At 45.9% G+C, this 19044-nt stretch overlaps 1 protein-coding gene across 50 annotated transcripts in view; it reads right to left on the minus strand.

Moving 5' to 3' along the window:
• Nucleotides 1-15192: 15192 nt before the first annotated feature.
• Nucleotides 15193-19044, minus strand: part of LOC110495480 (peripheral plasma membrane protein CASK) — a 48884-nt gene continuing 45032 nt past the window's right edge. For 19 of the 50 annotated variants that reach the window (XM_090207763.1, XM_090207758.1, XM_090207751.1 and 16 more), the window contains 3 exons: nt 18256-18458; nt 17350-17433; nt 15193-16952 (listed from right to left, as the gene is read on the minus strand). In XM_090207763.1, the coding sequence (XP_090063889.1) occupies nt 16776-16952; nt 17350-17433; nt 18256-18458 (464 nt within the window). In that variant the 3' untranslated portion in view covers nt 15193-16775. Of the gene's footprint in view, nt 16953-17181; nt 17209-17349; nt 17455-18255; nt 18459-19044 lie in introns of all 50 variants that reach the window. The other 31 variants (XM_090207722.1, XM_090207741.1, XM_090207725.1 and 28 more) reach the window with 3 other exon arrangements.

Here is a 19044-nt window from a genome sequence, read left to right on the forward strand (position 1 = left end):
ACCTCTCTCAGAGAGGTTCGGTGTGTGATTTTCACATGCACCTCAGTGTGAGCTTGAACTCATAAAGACAGACCAGAGTATACCAATCAAGTTATGCAATGTTGGACTACATTTTCCTTTGTCTCCGATGGTTACCTTGAATTGAATTCAAATATTATTTTATGTGTGCCTTGGTTGCTGATTTCAAGCATCTCTCTTTCTCTCTCTCTCTCTCTCTCTCTCTCTCTCTATTCAGTCCAGTTCAAGGGCTTTATTGGCATGGGAAACATATGTTAACATTGCCAAAGCTCTCTCTCTCTCTGTCTCTCTCTTATCATCTTGCCGTGTGAATAGGAAAAGAGTAGGGAAGGCCAGGCTCAAGACTAGAGGCAAACTGAACAGTAGCTCAGCTCCAGCTGTCAGCCTTGACCCAGTCAATAATAAAGCAGCTAGTGGACTTTGGCCTAGGTTAAAGGTCATGACAGAAGGAGATAAGATTTAATTATAGGGGAAAGAAAATTCCCAACGCGGTCCTCTGACATTGCACATATTTGTACCATTTCAACAGTAGCAGACCTGATTCAGCTGACCGTCCACCCCTTGATTAAATGTTGTAATAGTGTTGTACAATAGTACTTATATTGAAGAAATCTGTGCTATGGCTGTGGACCGGGGTTATGAAACATTGATATAGAATCACAAATCAAATCAAATCAAAGTTTATTTGTCATGTGCGCCGAATACAACAGGTAGACCTTATAGTGAAATGCTTACTTACAGGCTCTAACCAACAATGCAAAAAAGGTATTAGGTGAACAATAGGTAAGTAAAGAAATATAAACAATAGTAAAAAGACTGTGAAAAGATTTTAGAATCTGTTTTGGGTCATTCAGAAAGGTGTGCAAAAGAACAGTGTACAAGCCCAGCTATAGTGATGCAGTGTCCCTGTTTCTCCTCCTGACATTGTTGTCAGGGCACAGCAAGTACATCCTGTTACTGAAATGTCAAATCCATGTCTGTGAGTACATCTCCACTATCCAGCCACACACACACAACCCCTTACCTTTCTCTTTCTCAGAAGTGAACCAAAGCTCTGTGCTGAACACAAGGTCATGCTGTCCCCAGTTCATTATGGAGAATATGTTGTTCCAACAGCTGTGACAGACCTCTCTTCCTACCGGTACACAGACTCATTTGTTGGCTTCATTACTTGGGAAGATGTTTTTCTGAAAGTTTTTTTTCTCTGGTAGTCCTTTCCTGCAGCCAATGACCAAACTCGCCCTCTTTGGCTTCATGGGTGGAATGTTATATTTTTCATAATTTCCTAATTCATAAAGATTATTTATGTTAAATAAACAGATGAAAATCTGGTGTTTCTATGGTAAACAGTTTTGTTATATTTCAGTCTTCTGTGATGTATATAAAGTGTAATATTGGGATGCAAACTCAAGATGTAATACATTTCATCTCTATATCTGTATCTGACATCGTTTTACGCCCATAACCATGTGTGTGAGGTATATACTTTTGTTTCAAAATAGATTTGTTTAAGACTACCAAGAATCACTCTGTGACCCTGATTTAGCCCACTTCAGTAAAAGGTTAATAAGTTATCTTTTCAAATATTTGTGTCATACTTTGTATTTTGTGGAATCAGAAGCAAAGGAAGACATTTTGAAACCAAGTCAACCAAGTAGAACCATTAATAATCTGATTTCATATTTAACAACAAGCACAAAGCCTTGGAGCAGCACAGTCTAACCATGAGACTGCTAAAGCAGCCAGGAGAGGAGTGTCCTTGTGAATGTTTCCATTATCCAGCCCCAAGATCAAACCTACTGTAGTTAATTAAACAGGGGGAGATAGAACACAATGGGAGCGCTGCATTCTCAAGGCCAGCTAAATAATTCACAACTCTTCCACTCTCTTTCAGAATCCCATATCAGACGCATCTTCTCCCGTCCTGGCAGTTAATATGTGCGGTACATTCCCAAACGCGGCCATAGGAACTCAGTAAAGGCCTATAGATCAGACCTGGCTTCAAATACTACTGGAAATCATTTCAAATACTTTATCTGGACTTTATTGAGCCTGTTGCAATGGAACCAATAGACTCCCAAACCCAGCCCACCTGGCACTCTTGGCAAACTAAAGCAAACGATCTGAAAATATTTGAAAGATTTTAAATAGCATTTGAACCCGGATAGCACCCTGTGCTGCTGCTGGCACGGAGCCTTTCAATCAAGCCTGCAGGCCTCCTGAGGTAAAACATCCGTCACTACCAGAAAACTCTCCTATCTTGTAAAACTGATAGGACGGCCTTCGCCACAGGGACACCGGCAGCCTGCACAGACCATTTTTACATATTCATTTATGTCCTGAAGAGTTATAATTGAGCGAAGAGGGTGGGTCCGGTGTGTTTGGGGAAATATTAAACGAGCCCATCGGTTGTAGTTTGTGTCTTTCATCACCTTTTATGGAGGTGCTCTGAACAGGCCAGTGAAGTAGAAATGTCTAGGAGCAACAACGGCTCAGCCGTGAAGTGGTAGGCCACAAAAGCTCACACAACAGGACTGAAGTGCTGAACTGCATAGCACCTAAAAAAGTATTTTATCGGTTGCAACACTCACTACCGAGTTCCAATATGCATCTGAAAGCAACGTCAGCACAAGAACTGTTCGTCGGGAGTTTCATGAAATGGGTTTCCATGGCCGAGCAGCAGCACACAAGCCTAAGTTCACCATGCACAAAACCAAACGTCGGCCGGAGTGGCGTAAAGCTCGCTGCCATTGGACTCTGGAGCAGTGGAAACGCGTTCTCTGGAGGGATGAATCACGCTTCACCATCTGGCAGTCCGACAGGACGAATCTGGGTTTGGTAGATGCCAGGAGACCGACACCATATTAATGCCCATGATTTTGGAATGAGATGTTTGAGGAGCAGGTGTCCATATACTTTTGGTCATGTAGTGTAGCTGTGTCTGCGTCTGTCTTTGTGTCTTCATTGTAAGAAATCTAACCTGAAGTCTTCACAAACTGTACAGTCTGAGCCTTTTGGCTACAGATGCTTTAATTTTCCAGGAAAAAATCTTCCTTATCTGTCTTAAGGTTTCCCTCTGTGGCCTATCTCTAGTTGCAAAATAACTGGAACTTTCCTTAAATTCCCCAGTTTTCCAGAAATGCTGGTTGGATGATTCTGGATTTCCTCCTTATTCTCTGCTGATTCCGGGAATCCTCCAACTTTGGGATCAAGGGAATTTTGGGGAAATTACCATCATTTTGCAACTCTACATATCTCTTTCTCTAGCCTGGTTTATTCCTGCCGCTGTCATGCATCCTGTGTCTTGATCTAGTCCACATTCGGATTATGCCCACATATTCAGAAATGCATCTACACATGGTATTAAAATGTGTATTTTATCCATCCACTGTGTCCGCAATGTCATCTAATTCCCTGGCCTCTCCCTGTATGCGTCCTCCGAAACACAACCCTGCCAAGCCGCACTGCTTCTTGACACACTGCTCGCTTAACCCGGAAGCCAGCCGCACCAACGTGTCGGAGGAAACACCGTACAACTGGTGACCGTGTCACGTCTGTAGTGACGCCTAAAGCACTGCAATGTGCCTTAGACCGCTGCTCTACTCGGGAGGCTGTATACAAATTATTTGACTGATATTCTATCAAAATAATATTTATTTATTTTAAGACACATATTAATGCCATAAGTCAGTAGCACCACCTGTCATTGATTTTAGAGGACGGCATAATGATGATTGAAATGGTCTCACTGTCCAGATCCGTCTACACTAGTAAGGTACCCAGACACAACGCGTGACTATCTCCGGAAGTGGTCAGGAAGATCAAAATGCGTATTGTAATTTTCTACGTATGTCAAAATGGTGGCCACAATCTGAATGTGGACAAGATCAGAACCAGGTATAAACGGGGCTTCTGTCTCTCAGCAAAGGTCATTCTGTAGGTAGCGGGGAACCTTGAGCCTATCAGTGACTAGAAGAGAAGTGTGCTTTATTCATGAACTTTTGTCTGTAAAACACAGGTGCAGAATAACACCATTCACTGGACTGGACCCAGTACTGTGGTCCTCTGCTCATGTAATTACAAACAAGTGATAAACAGTTTGTTACAAAACACAGACAGGCTCTGGCGTGCACATTGATGTTTAATGTAATAGTCTGGCCTTAAACTGAGTTTACCTGTATGTGGTGCTGCTCCATCTGTTCTCTTCCTTTCAGAGGGACAATAGGAGACCTTCAGCATGGTGAATACAGAGGCAAGTGTGTGTGTGTGTGTGTGTGTGTGTTTCCACATTCAGAAAAGTTCACAATTCTCCTTTTTCTGTGTGTCTGGATGATCATGTGACCTCCAGGTAACTGTCTGCATGCACAGAGCCCTTACTGTTTAGTAATAATACATGTATTTGTAGATGTGGAGATGTTTTCTACTGCAATCTGTTGTCTGCTTGCATCGGCAGTGAATGAGAGAGGAGGAGGCTGTGCAGTAGTCTACATGTGTCAGTCAATGAATGAGAGGGGGAGGATATGCAGTAGTCTATGTGTGTCAGTCAATGAATGAGAGAGGAGGCGGAGCAATAGTCTACATGTGTCAGTCAGTGAATGAGAGAGGAGGCTGAGCAGTAGTCTACATGTGTCAGTCAGTGAATGAGAGAGGAGGCGGAGCAGTAGTCTACATGTGTCAGTCAGTGAATGAGAGAGGAGGCTGAGCAGTAGTCTACATGTGTCAGTCAGTGAATGAGAGAGGAGGAGGCTGAGCAGTAGTCTACATGTCTCAGTCAGTGAATGAGAGAGGAGGCGGAGCAGTAGTCTACATGTGTCAGTCAGTGAATGAGAGAGGAGGCTGAGCAGTAGTCTACATGTGTCAGTCAGTGAATGAGAGAGGAGGCTGAGCAGTAGTCTACATGTGTCAGTCAGTGAATGAGAGAGGAGGCTGAGCAGTAGTCTACATGTGTCAGTCAGTGAATGAGAGAGGAGGCTGAGCAGTAGCCTACATGTGTCAGTCAGTGAATGAGAGAGGAGGCTGAGCAGTAGTCTACATGTGTCAGTCAGTGAATGAGAGAGGGAGGATATGCAGTAGTCTACATGTCAGTCAGTGAATGAGAGGTGGCTGAGCAGTAGTCTACATGTGTCAGTCAGTGAATGAGAGAGGAGGCTGTGCAGTAGTCTACGTGTCAGTCAGTGAATGAGAGAGGAGGCTGAGCAGTAGTCTACATGTGTCAGTCAGTGAATGAGAGAGGGGGGATATGCAGTAGTCTACGTGTCAGTCAGTGAATGAGAGAGGAGGCTGAGCAGTAGTCTACATGTGTCAGTCAGGAATGAGAGAGGGAGGCTGAGCAGTAGTCTACATGTGTCAGTCAGTGAATGAGAGAGGGAGGATATGCAGTAGTCTACATGTGTCAGTCAGTGAATGAGAGAGGAGGCTGAGCAGTAGTCTACATGTGTCAGTCAGGAATGAGAGAGGAGGCTGTGCAGTAGTCTACATGTGTCAGTCAGTGGATGAGAGAGGAGGCTGTGCAGTAGTCTACATGTGTCAGTCAGTGAATGAGAGAGGGAGGATATGCAGTAGTCTACATGTGTCAGTCAGTGAATGAGAGGGGGAGGATATGCAGTAGTCTACATGTGTCAGTCAGTGAATGAGAGAGGAGGCTGAGCAGTAGTCTACATGTGTCAGTCAGGAATGAGAGAGGAGGCTGTGCAGTAGTCTACATGTGTCAGTCAGTGGATGAGAGAGGAGGCTGTGCAGTAGTCTACATGTGTCAGTCAGTGGATGAGAGAGGAGGCTGTGCAGTAGTCTACATGTGTCAGTCAGGAATGAGGGAGGGAGGATATGCAGTAGTCTACATGTGTCAGTCAGTGAATGAGAGAGGGAGGATATGCAGTAGTCTACATGTGTCAGTCAGGAATGAGCGAGGGAGGATATGCAGTAGTCTATATGTGTCAGTCAGGAATGAGCGAGGGAGGATATGTGGTCTGATGAACTTGTCCGGCTGCATTAGCAGCACTGTACCACCAGGGTTGTTCAACCAGCCTAAAAGAAAATGGTTCTTCGCCTCATGTCACCTGCACTAAAAGCCATGGCAGAACACAGGATGTGACTCATAGAAGACAGGGTCAGGGCTCCAGTAGCAGACTGGTGCTGGGTCGAATTCATTAGGTACCTGGACGGAAGAAAACAGATTGAAACAGGGAGGGGCCACCTGAAATTGTCCAATAATAGACATTTGTTTTAGTTCCATTGCAAAATGTTTTGCTAAGGTGTGCGCTAATGAAGACAAGCCTGTTAGGATCCTGTAAGAGGGGCCTCATCAAAGCACGACAACATGAAATGCTTTCTTAGTATGATCAAGTAATAATGTAGTCATTTGGTGAATGCTTTTATCCAAGGAGACTATAAGAGAGATGTACTCAATGTCAATTTGCTTGTCGAGTGCTGTTTGACGTCAGGATTGTTTTCCTTGCCTTTCAGAATGCAATTTGTGTATTTCATTCATGCATCATAAAAACAATATGGCAACTACTACAATCTAACCTTTAAAGTCTCCTGTCCTTGCCTGTACTCCAACTTGAATTTGTGGCTTAGAAATGATTGTATGGTAATGTATTACTTTTTCCATTGAGGTCTGCTCTGTGTAAAGACTACAGCATCACAATGTCAAAGTTATTTCCATTTAAATGCATTTCCTTCCTGACCCTTTGTCTGTTCTGTCGTTTACCCTCAGAAAGTGGGACAGAGACAGAGCTATTGAAAGAGTGACGGAGGCAGAGCTGTTGAAAGTGTGACGGAGGCAGAGCTGTTGAAAGTGGGACGGAGGCAGAGCTGTTGAAAGTGGGACGGAGGCAGAGCTGTTGAAAGTGGGACGGAGGCAGAGCTGTTGAAAGTGGGACGGAGGCAGAGCTATTGAAAGTGGGACGGAGGCAGAGCTGTTGAAAGTGGGACGGAGGCAGAGCTGTTGAAAGTGGGACGGAGGCAGAGCTGTTCAAAGTGTGACGGAGGCAGAGCTATTGAAAGTGTGACGAGGCAGAGCTTTTGAAAGTGTGACGGAGGCAGAGCTGTTGAAAGTGGGACGGAGGCAGAGCTGTTGAAAGTGGGACGGAGGCAGAGCTGTTGAAAGTGTGACGAGGCAGAGCTGTTGAAAGTGGGACGGAGACAGAGCTATTGAAAGTGTGATGGAGGCAGAGCTATTGAAAGTGTGACGGAGGCAGAGCTGTTGAAAGTGTGACGGAGGCAGAGCTATTGAAAGTGTGACGGAGGCAGAGCTATTGAAAGTGTGACGGAGGCAAGAGCTGTTGAAAGTGTGACGGAGGCAGAGCTATTGAAAGTGTGACGGAGACAGAGCTATTGAAAGTGTGACGGAGGCAGAGCTATTGAAAGTGTGACGGAGGCAAGAGTGACGGAGGCAGAGCTGTTCAAAGTGGGACAGAGGCAGAGCTATTGAAAGTGGGACAGAGGCAGAGCTATTGAACGTGTGACGGAGGCAGAGCTATTGAAAGAGTGACGGAGGCAGAGCTGTTGAAAGAGGGACAGAGGCAGAGCTATTGAAAGAGTGACGGAGGCAGAGCTATTGAAAGTGTGACGGAGGCAGAGCTGTTGAAAGTGGGACGGAGGCAGAGCTATTGAAAGAGTGACGGAGGCAGAGCTGTTCAAAGTGGGACGGAGGCAGAGCTATTGAAAGAGTGACGGAGGCAGAGCTGTTGAAAGTGGGACAGAGGCAGAGCTATTGAAAGTGGGACAGAGGCAGAGCTATTGAAAGTGTGACAGAGGCAGAGCTATTGAAAGAGTGACGGAGGCAGAGCTGTTGAAAGAGGGACAGAGGCAGAGCTATTGAAAGAGTGACGGAGGCAGAGCTATTGAAAGAGTGACGGAGGCAGAGCTATTGAAAGTGTGACGGAGGCAGAGCTGTTGAAAGTGGGACGGAGGCAGAGCTATTGAAAGAGTGACAGAGGCAGAGCTGTTCAAAGTGGGACAGAGGCAGAGCTATTGAAAGTGGGACAGAGGCAGAGCTATTGAAAGTGTGACGGAGGCAGAGCTATTGAAAGAGTGACGGAGGCAGAGCTGTTGAAAGTGGGACGGAGGCAGAGCTGTTGAAAGTGGGACGGAGGCAGAGTTATTGAAAGTGTGATGAGGCAGAACTATTGAAATTGGGACGAAGGCAGAGTTATTGAAAGTGTGATGAGGCAGAACTATTGAAAGTGGGACGGAGGCAGAGCTGTTGAAAGTGGGACGGAGGCAGAGCTGTTGAAAGTGGGACGGAGGCAGAGCTGTTGAAAGTGGGACGGAGGCAGAGCTATTGAAAGTGGGACGGAGGCAGAGTTGTTGAAAGTGTGATGAGGCAGAACTATTGAAAGTGGGACGGAGGCAGAGCTATTGAAAGAGTGACGGAGGCAGAGCTGTTGAAAGTGGGACAGAGGCAGAGCTGTTGAAAGTGTGACGGAGGCAAGAGCTGTTGAAAGTGGGACGGAGGCAGAGCTGTTGAAAGTGGGACGGAGGCAGAGTTATTGAAAGTGTGATGAGGCAGAACTATTGAAAGTGGGACGGAGGCAGAGCTGTTGAAAGTGGGACGGAGGCAGAGCTATTGAAAGTGGGACGAAGGCAGAGTTATTGAAAGTGTGATGAGGCAGAACTATTGAAAGTGGGACGGAGGCAGAGCTGTTGAAAGTGGGACGGAGGCAGAGTTATTGAAAGTGTGATGAGGCAGAACTATTGAAAGTGGGACGGAGGCAGAGCTATTGAAAGAGTGGGAGGCAGAGCTGTTGAAAGTGGGACAGAGGCAGAGCTGTTGAAAGTGTGACAGAGGCAGAGCTGTTGATAGTGTGACGGAGGCAGAGCTGTTGAAAGTGTGACGGAGGCAGAGCTGTTGAAAGAGGGACGGAGGCAGAGCTATTGAAAGTGTGACGGAGGCAGAGCTGTTGAAAGTGTGACGGAGGCAGAGCTGTTGAAAGTGTGACGGAGGCAGAGCTGTTGAAAGTGTGACGGAGGCAGAGCTGTTGAAAGTGTGACGGAGGCAGAACTGTTGAAAGTGGGACGGAGGCAGAGCTATTGAAAGTGTGACTGAGGCAGAGCTATTGAAAGTGTGACGGAGGTAGAGCTATTGAAAGTGTGACGGAGGCAGAGCTGTTGAAAGTGGGACAGAGGCAGAGCTGTTGAAAGAGTGACGGAGGCAGAGCTGTTGAAAGTGTTACGGAGGCAGAGCTATTGAAAGTGGGACAGAGGCAGAGTTGTTCAAAGTGGGACGGAGGCAGAGCTATTGAAAGTGGGAGGGAGGCAGAGCTGTTGAAAGTGTGACGGAGGCAGAGCTATTGAAAGAGTGACGGAGGCAGAGCTATTGAAAGTGTGACGGAGGTAGAGCTATTGAAAGTGTGACGGAGGCAGAGCTGTTGAAAGTGGGACGGAGGCAGAGCTGTTGAAAGAGTGACGGAGGCAGAGCTGTTGAAAGTGTTACGGAGGCAGAGCTATTGAAAGTGGGACAGAGGCAGAGTTGTTCAACGTGGGACGGAGGCAGAGCAATTGAAAGTGTGACGGAGGCAGAGCTGTTGAAAGTGTGACGGAGGCAGAGTTATTGAAAGTGTGACGGAGACAGAGCTATTGAAAGAGTGACGGAGACAGAGCTATTGAAAGAGTGACGGAGACAGAGCTATTGAAAGTGTGACGGAGGCAGAGCTATTGAAAGTGGGACGAAGGCAGAGATATTGAAAGTGTGACGGAGGCAGAGCTGTTGAAAGTGTGACGGAGGCAGAGTTATTGAAAGTGGGACGGATGCAGAGCTATTGAAAGTGGGACGGATGCAGAGCTATTGAAAGTGGGAGGGAGGCAGAGCTATTGAAAGTGTGACGGAGGCAGAGCTATTGAAAGTGGGACGAAGGCAGAGATATTTAAAGTGGGACGGAGGCAGAGCTGTTGAATGTCTGGAATCAGAAGCATAAAGTTGCACCTTGACGCTTAAAACAAAGTCCTACAGATCCTGTGTGGGATTTTTCCTGCAGTCTTAGGTCAACATACACTGAGTGTACAAAACATTAGGAACATCTTCCCAATATTGAGTTGAACCCCCTTTGCTTTCAGAACAGCCTCAATTCGTTGGACATGGATTCTACAAGGGATGCTGACCCATGTTTACACCAATGCTTCCCACAGTTGGGTTGGCTGGATGTCCTTTGGGTGGTGGAACATTCTTGATACACTCAGGAAACTGTTGAGCATGAAAAACCCAGCAGCGTTAAAGTTCTTGACACAATTAAACCGGTGTGCCTGGCACCTACTACCATACCCCATTCAAAGGCTCTTAAATATTTTGTCTTGCCCATTCACCCTCTGTTATGGCACACATTCACAATCCATGTCTCAATTGTCCTTCTTTAACCGGTCTCCTCCTCCCCTTCATCTACACTGATTGAAGTGGATTTAACAAGTGACATCAATAAGTGATCACAGCTTTCACCTGGATTCACCTGGTCAGTGTGTCATGGACAAAACATTAGGAACTCCTGCTTTGTCCACTCAGTGTATTTTCAATGCATATACTTCGAGCTATATTGATCCATTTTATTCCCAGTGGAATTACCAGACTGTAAGAGTGAGTAGTGATTGAACCAACTCACTCACTGTCAATGTCAAACCAAGTAATTGAATGGAGTCAAACACATACACAAAATTCAGCCTTGAAAGTTCCAGTGAGACAACTTCAGTCCAGTCAGAACATTCCTTCCAACGCAGGAAGTCAGCCATGCTGCCCTGGATATCAAGCAGACTATACAGCATCGCCGAAGGTCAGCATTTGTGTCCAGAACCTTTAGAAATCATCTTCAGTTTAAAGGGGTTTATTAGGACTTTAAGAGGTTGTTGATGTATGACGACGATGATGTCATGGCAACAGGGTTGTTCTTGAAGTGCGGTGGCATTTGCATCCCTTGCAACCATGAAAAACACATTAGTGACACATAGTTACACGTGTTTTTGTTTATACTGAACTGTCTATCAATCATAAAACACTGCAAGTCCTTTATACTGCAAAACTTTGTTTAACCATTGTTTAAAGTACTTAGGGTAAGCAAATTGGCTTGTCCCAGTAGTGATGTGTGCAGTTGTGATTGGGGATTTAGAGATATCTATGATTTGAAATGCTAGAATTGTATATATATAAATAAATGCAAAGTTGTATAATGTGTATTATAAACTGGGTGGTTCGAGCCCTGAATGCTGATTGGCTGACAGCCATGGTATATCACGAGTATGACAAAACATTTATTTTTACTGCTCATATTACATTGGTAACCAGTTTATAATAGCAATAAGGCACCTCTGGGGTTTGTGGTATATGGCCAAAATACCACGGCTAAGGGCTGTATCCAGGCACTCCGCGTTGCGTCGTGCATAAGAACAGCCCCTAGCCGTGGTATATTGGCCATATACCACACCCCCCATGCCTTATTTCTTAAGTATTTAGTAGTATAATGTCTGTCCCTCAGTTGTGTGCCATTGGTACCACCTTGAGAAATCACTTTGATCATTCTCTCCAGTGGCAAACTGCTATTGGGGTTATTGAAAATCTATAAAATTATTACACAGAACAAAAATATAAACGCAACATGTCAAGTGTTGGTCTCATGTTTCATAAGCTAAAATAAAAGATCCCTGAAATGTTCCATACACACAAAAAGCTCTAAAATGTTGTGCAGAAATGTGTTTACATCCATGTTAGTGAGCATTTCTCATTTTTTAATTCTCTGGCAACAGCTCTGGTGGACATTCCTGTAGTCAGCATGCCAATTGCACGCTCCCTCAAAACTTGAGACAATTGTGGCATTGTGTTGTGACAACTGCACATTTTAGAGTTGTCTTTTATTGTCCCCAGCACAAGGTGCACCTGTGTAATGATCATGCTGTTTAAAATCAGCTTCTTGCCTGTCAAGTGGATGGATTATCTTGGCAAAGGAAAAACACTAACAGGGATGTAAACACATTTCTGCACAAAATTTCTGAAAATTAAGCTTTTTGTGCAGATGGAACATTTCTGGGATCTTTTATTTTAGTTTATGAAACATGGGACCAACACTTAACCTGTTACTTTTATAGTTTTGTTCAGTATATATGGATTATTGGCCTGTTGGAAACTAACGCTCTACTACATCACACAGCTCAGGCCTGATCTGATTTATCTCTACAGAAACTGTAGCTCACAAATAATTTAACCAACATCACTGAATTAGTTGTTCAAAACCCCCCAAATAACCAAAATGTCATTGATTGCTCAGCACCCACCCTTACTGGTGGCACAATGTTATCATAAGGGTAAAAATGATTTAAACTACCATATTAGTTGATTTAGAATGGGAAGTTGATCCCAAATAGATTCTTCAGAATGCCATCATAATTCAAGATGACCAAACCACTAAGAACGATGACAAAGATAGTAATTAGTACATTTAGGACCCAGATTAAGGCCAGGCCACCTCTTGGACTAAGACATACTCAATGGAAAATCTCCATTAAAGTGTTTTTCAATCCAGGACTAGGTTTAGATATCTGTGTCTGGGAAACCAGCCCTTTCACTTTAAAATGCGGTGGAAAAGTATTTAGCAAACTATGGACAATTTAAACAAGACTACTGTCCGGCAGCATATTTAAACGAGACTACTGCCCGGCAGCATATTTAAACGAGACTACTGCCCGGCAGCATATTTAAACGAGACTACTGTCCGGCAGCATATTTAAACGAGACTACTGTCCGGCAGCATATTTAAACGAGACTACTGTCCGGCAGCATATTTAAACGAGACTACTGTCCGGCAGCATATTTAAACGAGACTACTGTCCGGCAGCATATTTAAACGAGACTACTGTCCGGCAGCATATTTAAACGAGACTACTGTCCGGCAGCATATTTAAACGAGACTACTGTCCAGCGGCATATTTAAACGAGACTACTGTCCGGCGGCATATTTAAACGAGACTACTGCCCGGCGGCATATTTAAACGAGACTACTGTCCGGCAGCATATTTAAACGAGACTACTGTCCGGCAGCATATTTAAACGAGACTACTGTCCGGCAGCATATTTAAACGAGACTACTGCCCGGCAGCATATTTAAACGAGACTACTGTCCGGCAGCATATTTAAACGAGACTACTGCCCGGCAGCATATTTAAACGAGACTACTGTCCGGCAGCATATTTAAACGAGACTACTGCCCGGCAGCATATTTAAACGAGACTACTGCCCGGCAGCATATTTAAACGAGACTACTGCCCGGCAGCATATTTAAACGAGACTACTGTCCGGCAGCATATTTAAACGAGACTACTGTCCGGCGGCATATTTAAACGAGACTACTGCCCGGCAGCATATTTAAACGAGACTACTGCCCGGCAGCATATTTAAACGAGACTACTGTCCGGCAGCATATTTAAACGAGACTACTGCCCGGCAGCATATTTAAACGAGACTACTGCCCGGCAGCATATTTAAACGAGACTACTGCCCGGCAGCATATTTAAACGAGACTACTGTCCGGCAGCATATTTAAACGAGACTACTGTCCGGCAGCATATTTAAACGAGACTACTGTCCGGCAGCATATTTAAACGAGACTACTGTCCGGCAGCATATTTAAACGAGACTACTGTCCGGCAGCATATTTAAACGAGACTACTGCCCGGCAGCATATTTAAACGAGACTACTGCCCGGCAGCATATTTAAACGAGACTACTGCCCGGCAGCATATTTAAACGAGACTACTGTCCGGCAGCATATTTAAACGAGACTACTGCCCGGCAGCATATTTAAACAAGACTACTGCCCAGCAGCATATTTAAACGAGACTACTGTCCGGCAGCATATTTAAACGAGACTTCGTCCCGACGGCATATTTAAACGAGACTACTGCCGACGGCATATTTAAACGAGACTACTGCCCGGCAGCATATTTAAACGAGACTACTGCCCGGCAGCATATTTAAACGAGACTACTGTCCGGCAGCATATTTAAACGAGACTACTGCCCGGCAGCATATTTAAACGAGACTACTGCCCGGCAGTATATTTAAACGAGACTACTATCCGGCAGCATATTTAAACGAGACTTCGTCCCGACGGAATATTTAAACGAGACTACTGCCGACGGCATATTTAAACGAGACTACTGTCCCAGCGTCATATTTTTCTGAGACTACTGCCCGAGGCATATTTAAACGAGACTACTGCCCGACGGCATAGTTGTACTAATGTTAGTGGAGATAGCATGCACACTGCACAGCCACAAGCACACTGTAGATTCACAGTCCAAGGCCATCATGTAAATGTTACTCATAGATGGAGCGCACCACAAACCCCACATGGATTAGTGTCCTCAATCCCTTTTTAATTTCTGCCTTGCGGGCTCAATCTCCTTGAGATGGGAGCTCTGAATCAATAAATATTAACACTGTTTATTAGGGCTTCATGAATTACTATTAGTAAGCTCCTTTTTGATTGTGATTTGGTCAGTCCTATGAATGCATTCATCAAACGAGAGACTACAGAGGTTGTGTGTTTGGGTTAATGTAGTTACCTACATCACTTGTTTACAAGCAAATTGAAGGCCTTTTTGTATGGGATGTCAATGTGAATCTGCAGTATGTCCATGGACACAGATAGTCTGATTGTATACCCAACAAAACATCTAACCACAATAAAAAGAGTTAAAGTGGTTTCACCATCATGATCCATGTCATTATTTAGGGCCAGAACTGTACCCATTACATCATCTCTGAACTACACAATTTTCCAGCAGCTAGGCCTAGGGTTAGGGGAGGGTTTGGCCGAGGTAGGCCGTCATTGTGAATAAGAATTTGTTCTTAACTGACCTGCCTAGTTAAATAAAGGTAAAATAAATAAATAATCTGACAGTACAGATAGACTGCCATCTAGTGGACAATGTCTGACAGTACAGAAAGACTGCATTCTAGTGGACAATGTCTGACAGGACAGAGAGACTGACATCTTGTGGTCAATGGAAGCACTTGCATGACCATAATGTTCAGTATAAGCAGACTACTGCATTGCATCACACACACAACCACCCTTCCACACCTATAGCCACAGTCCACACATAGGGCCAAACCCGTCCACGCGCACACGCACACATAGTAGAGGTGTACACTAGAGACTTTAGGGACTTATATGAGACAGAACCCAAAGGCAGTTTACTTTGTCAACACTTAAAATGAAATATATTTTTTACAAAACAGAAGAAGAACAACATTTCATAGCGAAGAGCTGCTTGTCGTTTGCAGAGGGAACTTTACACAGGACTTTAAATGGTAACACTTTACTCCAGGCAGAGAGACATAACCCCTACATAACACACTGTCAGAAGCATGACAAAGCAGTTTCTTTTTTTATGCTACGACAGTTCAGACAGGCACTACGCCCTTTTTACGACAGTGCTCATAAGGCGCTATGTCATGTCACCGCAAGTAAAGTGTTATAAAGAGTTTGTCACAATGAGCTCTTTTAGTATTATTATACACACACTGGCTCTTGGCATCACTCATATGACTTACGAACCACTGAAACATTTACACACCATAAAAATGCATCTCCTTCCATTGAACTTAAAACAGTAATACTCTTTTAAGACGACACAGTTCTGAAATGGCGGACCTATAGGATTGGACGTCCCACTCCGTATCCCCTCCCATTCCCACAACATATCAAATAGGGACAATTTACATACACGGCTCACTCTTATGGGCCTGCAGGACTGGGGGGTGTGCATAGGAGTCAGAGTCTTCTGCCCCAGCCGCATGCAGGGTGACCGTGTTGGATTATGTTGTTTTCTTCCCTTCTCCTGTCCGTCCATCCAGATAAGAGGGATGCCCTCTGGCTTGGACACCTGTGCTTTGGCGGTGACCAAGCACACGCTCTGACCGAGGAGAATCATCGCTTTACAGAGAGAAAGAGAGAGAGAAAGAAACAGAGGGGGGAGAGCACCTGTTCTCTCCATTGTGCAAACTGAGATGTAAACAAACAGGGTATGTAGGGAATGAAGAGAGTTCAGGGGGGTGCTCCAACGATTTGATTGACAGATACCGTGACCTCTGAAATAAATAAAATAAAAGGGATAGGGGGAGGGGTGTTCACTGTGCTTTTCTATCCGCCCAATAGGACGTGGTGTCACTGCGGCAGTGGCGACTGTGCGAGAGGGACCTCCGCTGTCTCTGAGGGGCGGAGCACGAAGAGTATGAGGCAGCCAAGAGGAGTAAGGGGTCAGGAGGTCACACGGCAAGCTTCCGACTGACGACCATAGGAAATGCCTTATACAAAGTAAACAGCAACAAACACTCATCACCGTGTGTCACATCTGTCCTCCTCACTATCTCGCCTCAGACAGCTGTCGCTGTAACGATACAAAAAGAAATAAGGTAGAAAATGTCCCCCCCCCCCCCTCCATCCCCACCTTCAACTCTAAGAACAGGACCATATTCATTATTTTTATATTATATATATATATGTATGTATATGTATATATATACACACACACAACGATGTGCCTTTGAGGCAGTCAGTAAGGAGTGGAGAGGAAGACGACAGAAGTCACTGTTTTTCTTCAGGAGGACTGACTGAGGTTTCAGAGGCGGTATCAGTCCTTTTTCATTCATTTTTTCCTTCATCCACACGGTTTCCACAGAGATGTTCCACAGAGATGCATTGTAAAAGAAAACCGGGGTTTGTTGGGGAATGGGGGACAACAGTCAGAGTTTGGTGTTGGTCTGGGTTCAGGGGTTAATAAACCCAGGACACAGGAACCCACTGAGCGGTGGTACACACCAGGTTCACAGCCTCCTCCAGCAGACGGATGGTGTCGTCAATCTCGTTGTTGATGACGGTCTGGTCGAAGTAATGGGCGTAGGTCTTCTGGAGGCCCTCGGACTCCTTCTGCAGCCGCTGGAGGGAGTCATCCTAAAGGGAGGAGGAGAGGGAAGAAAGAGTCAGAATAACAGGGGAAGAAAATACCCTCCTTCCAGGCATTGTGGGAAGGGTCGAGTCACACAATGGAAAGAAAGATGAAATGGGACTCTGGAAGGATCTTAGTATACTCAAAAACAAACCATTTACACACAAACACAATACACACACCTATAAAAGGAGTGTATATGAGCTAACCTACTTGTACATATCCAGTACTTACAGGCAGTTTCCTGCACCACTTGGGAAGCTTGGGTGCAAGGAGAAAGGCATGCCAAAGAAAAATCAACAGGAATGCAGACAGGACACAGGCAGTGGGATGGACTTTCACCACAGCAAAAACACAACCCAAAACATGACGGACACAGTAGCAGTGTGTGTTGGCCCTAACCTCGTTCATTCCAGGGGTGATGGTGGGAGCTGCGATGAACACAACGTAAGGAGCAAACTCAGCCGTCCTCAACACCTTGAGTGCCTGAAGAGAAACAAGAGATGACTGACAGAAAACTGACTAGTGAGCTACATTTAAAAACTCTCCACAGTATTAATAAACAGGAAGTGTATATTCAACTGGCAGAACAAAAACTGAAGAGATGAAGGTTAGGTTTAAGAGAGAGGGTTAGGTTAGAGTTAATGTTTGAGTTAAGGTCAGGTATATTTAGGTTAGATCATTAGATCAGCGTTCCACCATCACCGATTTTCTGCCGGTGGAATATATACTGCTTAATAAATACTGGACACACACACACACACACACACACCTCAGACAGACAACCCCACACACAGACAACCCCACCCATCCCCACCTCACACACAGACAACCCCACCTCACACACAGACAACCCCGCCCGCCCGCCCGCCCACCCACCCACCCACCCCACACACAGACAACCCCGCCCACCCATCCCCACCTCACACAGACAACCCCGCCCACCCATCCCCACCCCACACACAGACAACCCCACCCAACCCCACCCACCCACCCACCCACCGCACACACAGACAACCCCACCCGCCCACCCATCCCCACCTCACACAGACAACCCCGCCCACCCATCCCCACCTCACACACAGACAACCCCGCCCACCCATCCCCACCCCACACACAGACAACCCCACACACAGACAACCCTGCCCGCCCGCCCATCCCCACCTCACACACAGACAACCTCACCCACCCACCTCCCACCCCACACACAGACAACCCCGCTCGCCCATCCCCACCTCACACACAGACAAACCCGCCCATCCCCACCTCACACACAGACAAACCCGCCCATCCCCACCTCACACCTACCTGTGGTTCCACGTCCAGTATGGAGATCATACCCTGCTGGTGAATCTGGCGGATTGTCTCTAGCCGCGTGCCATACATGGCGTCCTCGTGACTACCGTACTCCAGGTAGTCATTGTTACTGATGTCCTGCATCATCTGGTCATGTGTCACAAAGTAGTAGTTCTTCCCATTCTCCTCGTCCTTCTTTGGAGGTCTGGTTGTGTCTGTGGGGAGGGAGAGAGAGAGGGAAAGGGAGGGAGAGAGGGGGAATGGGAGAGAGAGAGGGGGAATGGGAGGGAGAGAGGGGGAATGGGAGGGAGAGAGAGAGAGAGAGAGAGGGAAAGGGGGGAGCGAGAGAGGGAAAGGGGGGAGAGAATTAGGGAGGGGTAAAGTGATAGAACCTGAATGGAGGTTCCTACACTCAAGTCTTAGTTCATATATGTCCATGTAGGGGTGGTAGTAGTGGTATTAGTGGTGGTGATGTAGTAGTGGCAGTGATGGTAGTAGCGGTGGTGGTAGTAGCGGTGGTGGTAGTGGTGGTAGTAGTGGCAGTAGTAGCGGTAGTAGTGGTGGTGGTAGTAGCAGTAGTAGCGGTAGCAGTGGTGGTGGTAGTAGCGGTGGTAGTAGTAGCGGTGGTAGCAGTGGTAGTAGTGGTGGTAGTGGCAGTAGTAGCGGTAGTAGTGGTGGTGGTAGTAGCAGTAGTAGCGGTAGCAGTGGTGGTAGTAGTAGTGGTGGTGGTAGTAGTAGCAGTAGTGGTGGTAGTAGCGGTAGTGGTGGTGGTAGTGGTAGTGGCGGTAGTAGCGGTGGTAG

This window comes from Oncorhynchus mykiss, chromosome 18 (genome assembly GCF_057628025.1).
Source record: "Oncorhynchus mykiss isolate SJ-2025 chromosome 18, ASM5762802v1, whole genome shotgun sequence".
Taxonomy (NCBI): domain Eukaryota; kingdom Metazoa; phylum Chordata; class Actinopteri; order Salmoniformes; family Salmonidae; genus Oncorhynchus; species Oncorhynchus mykiss.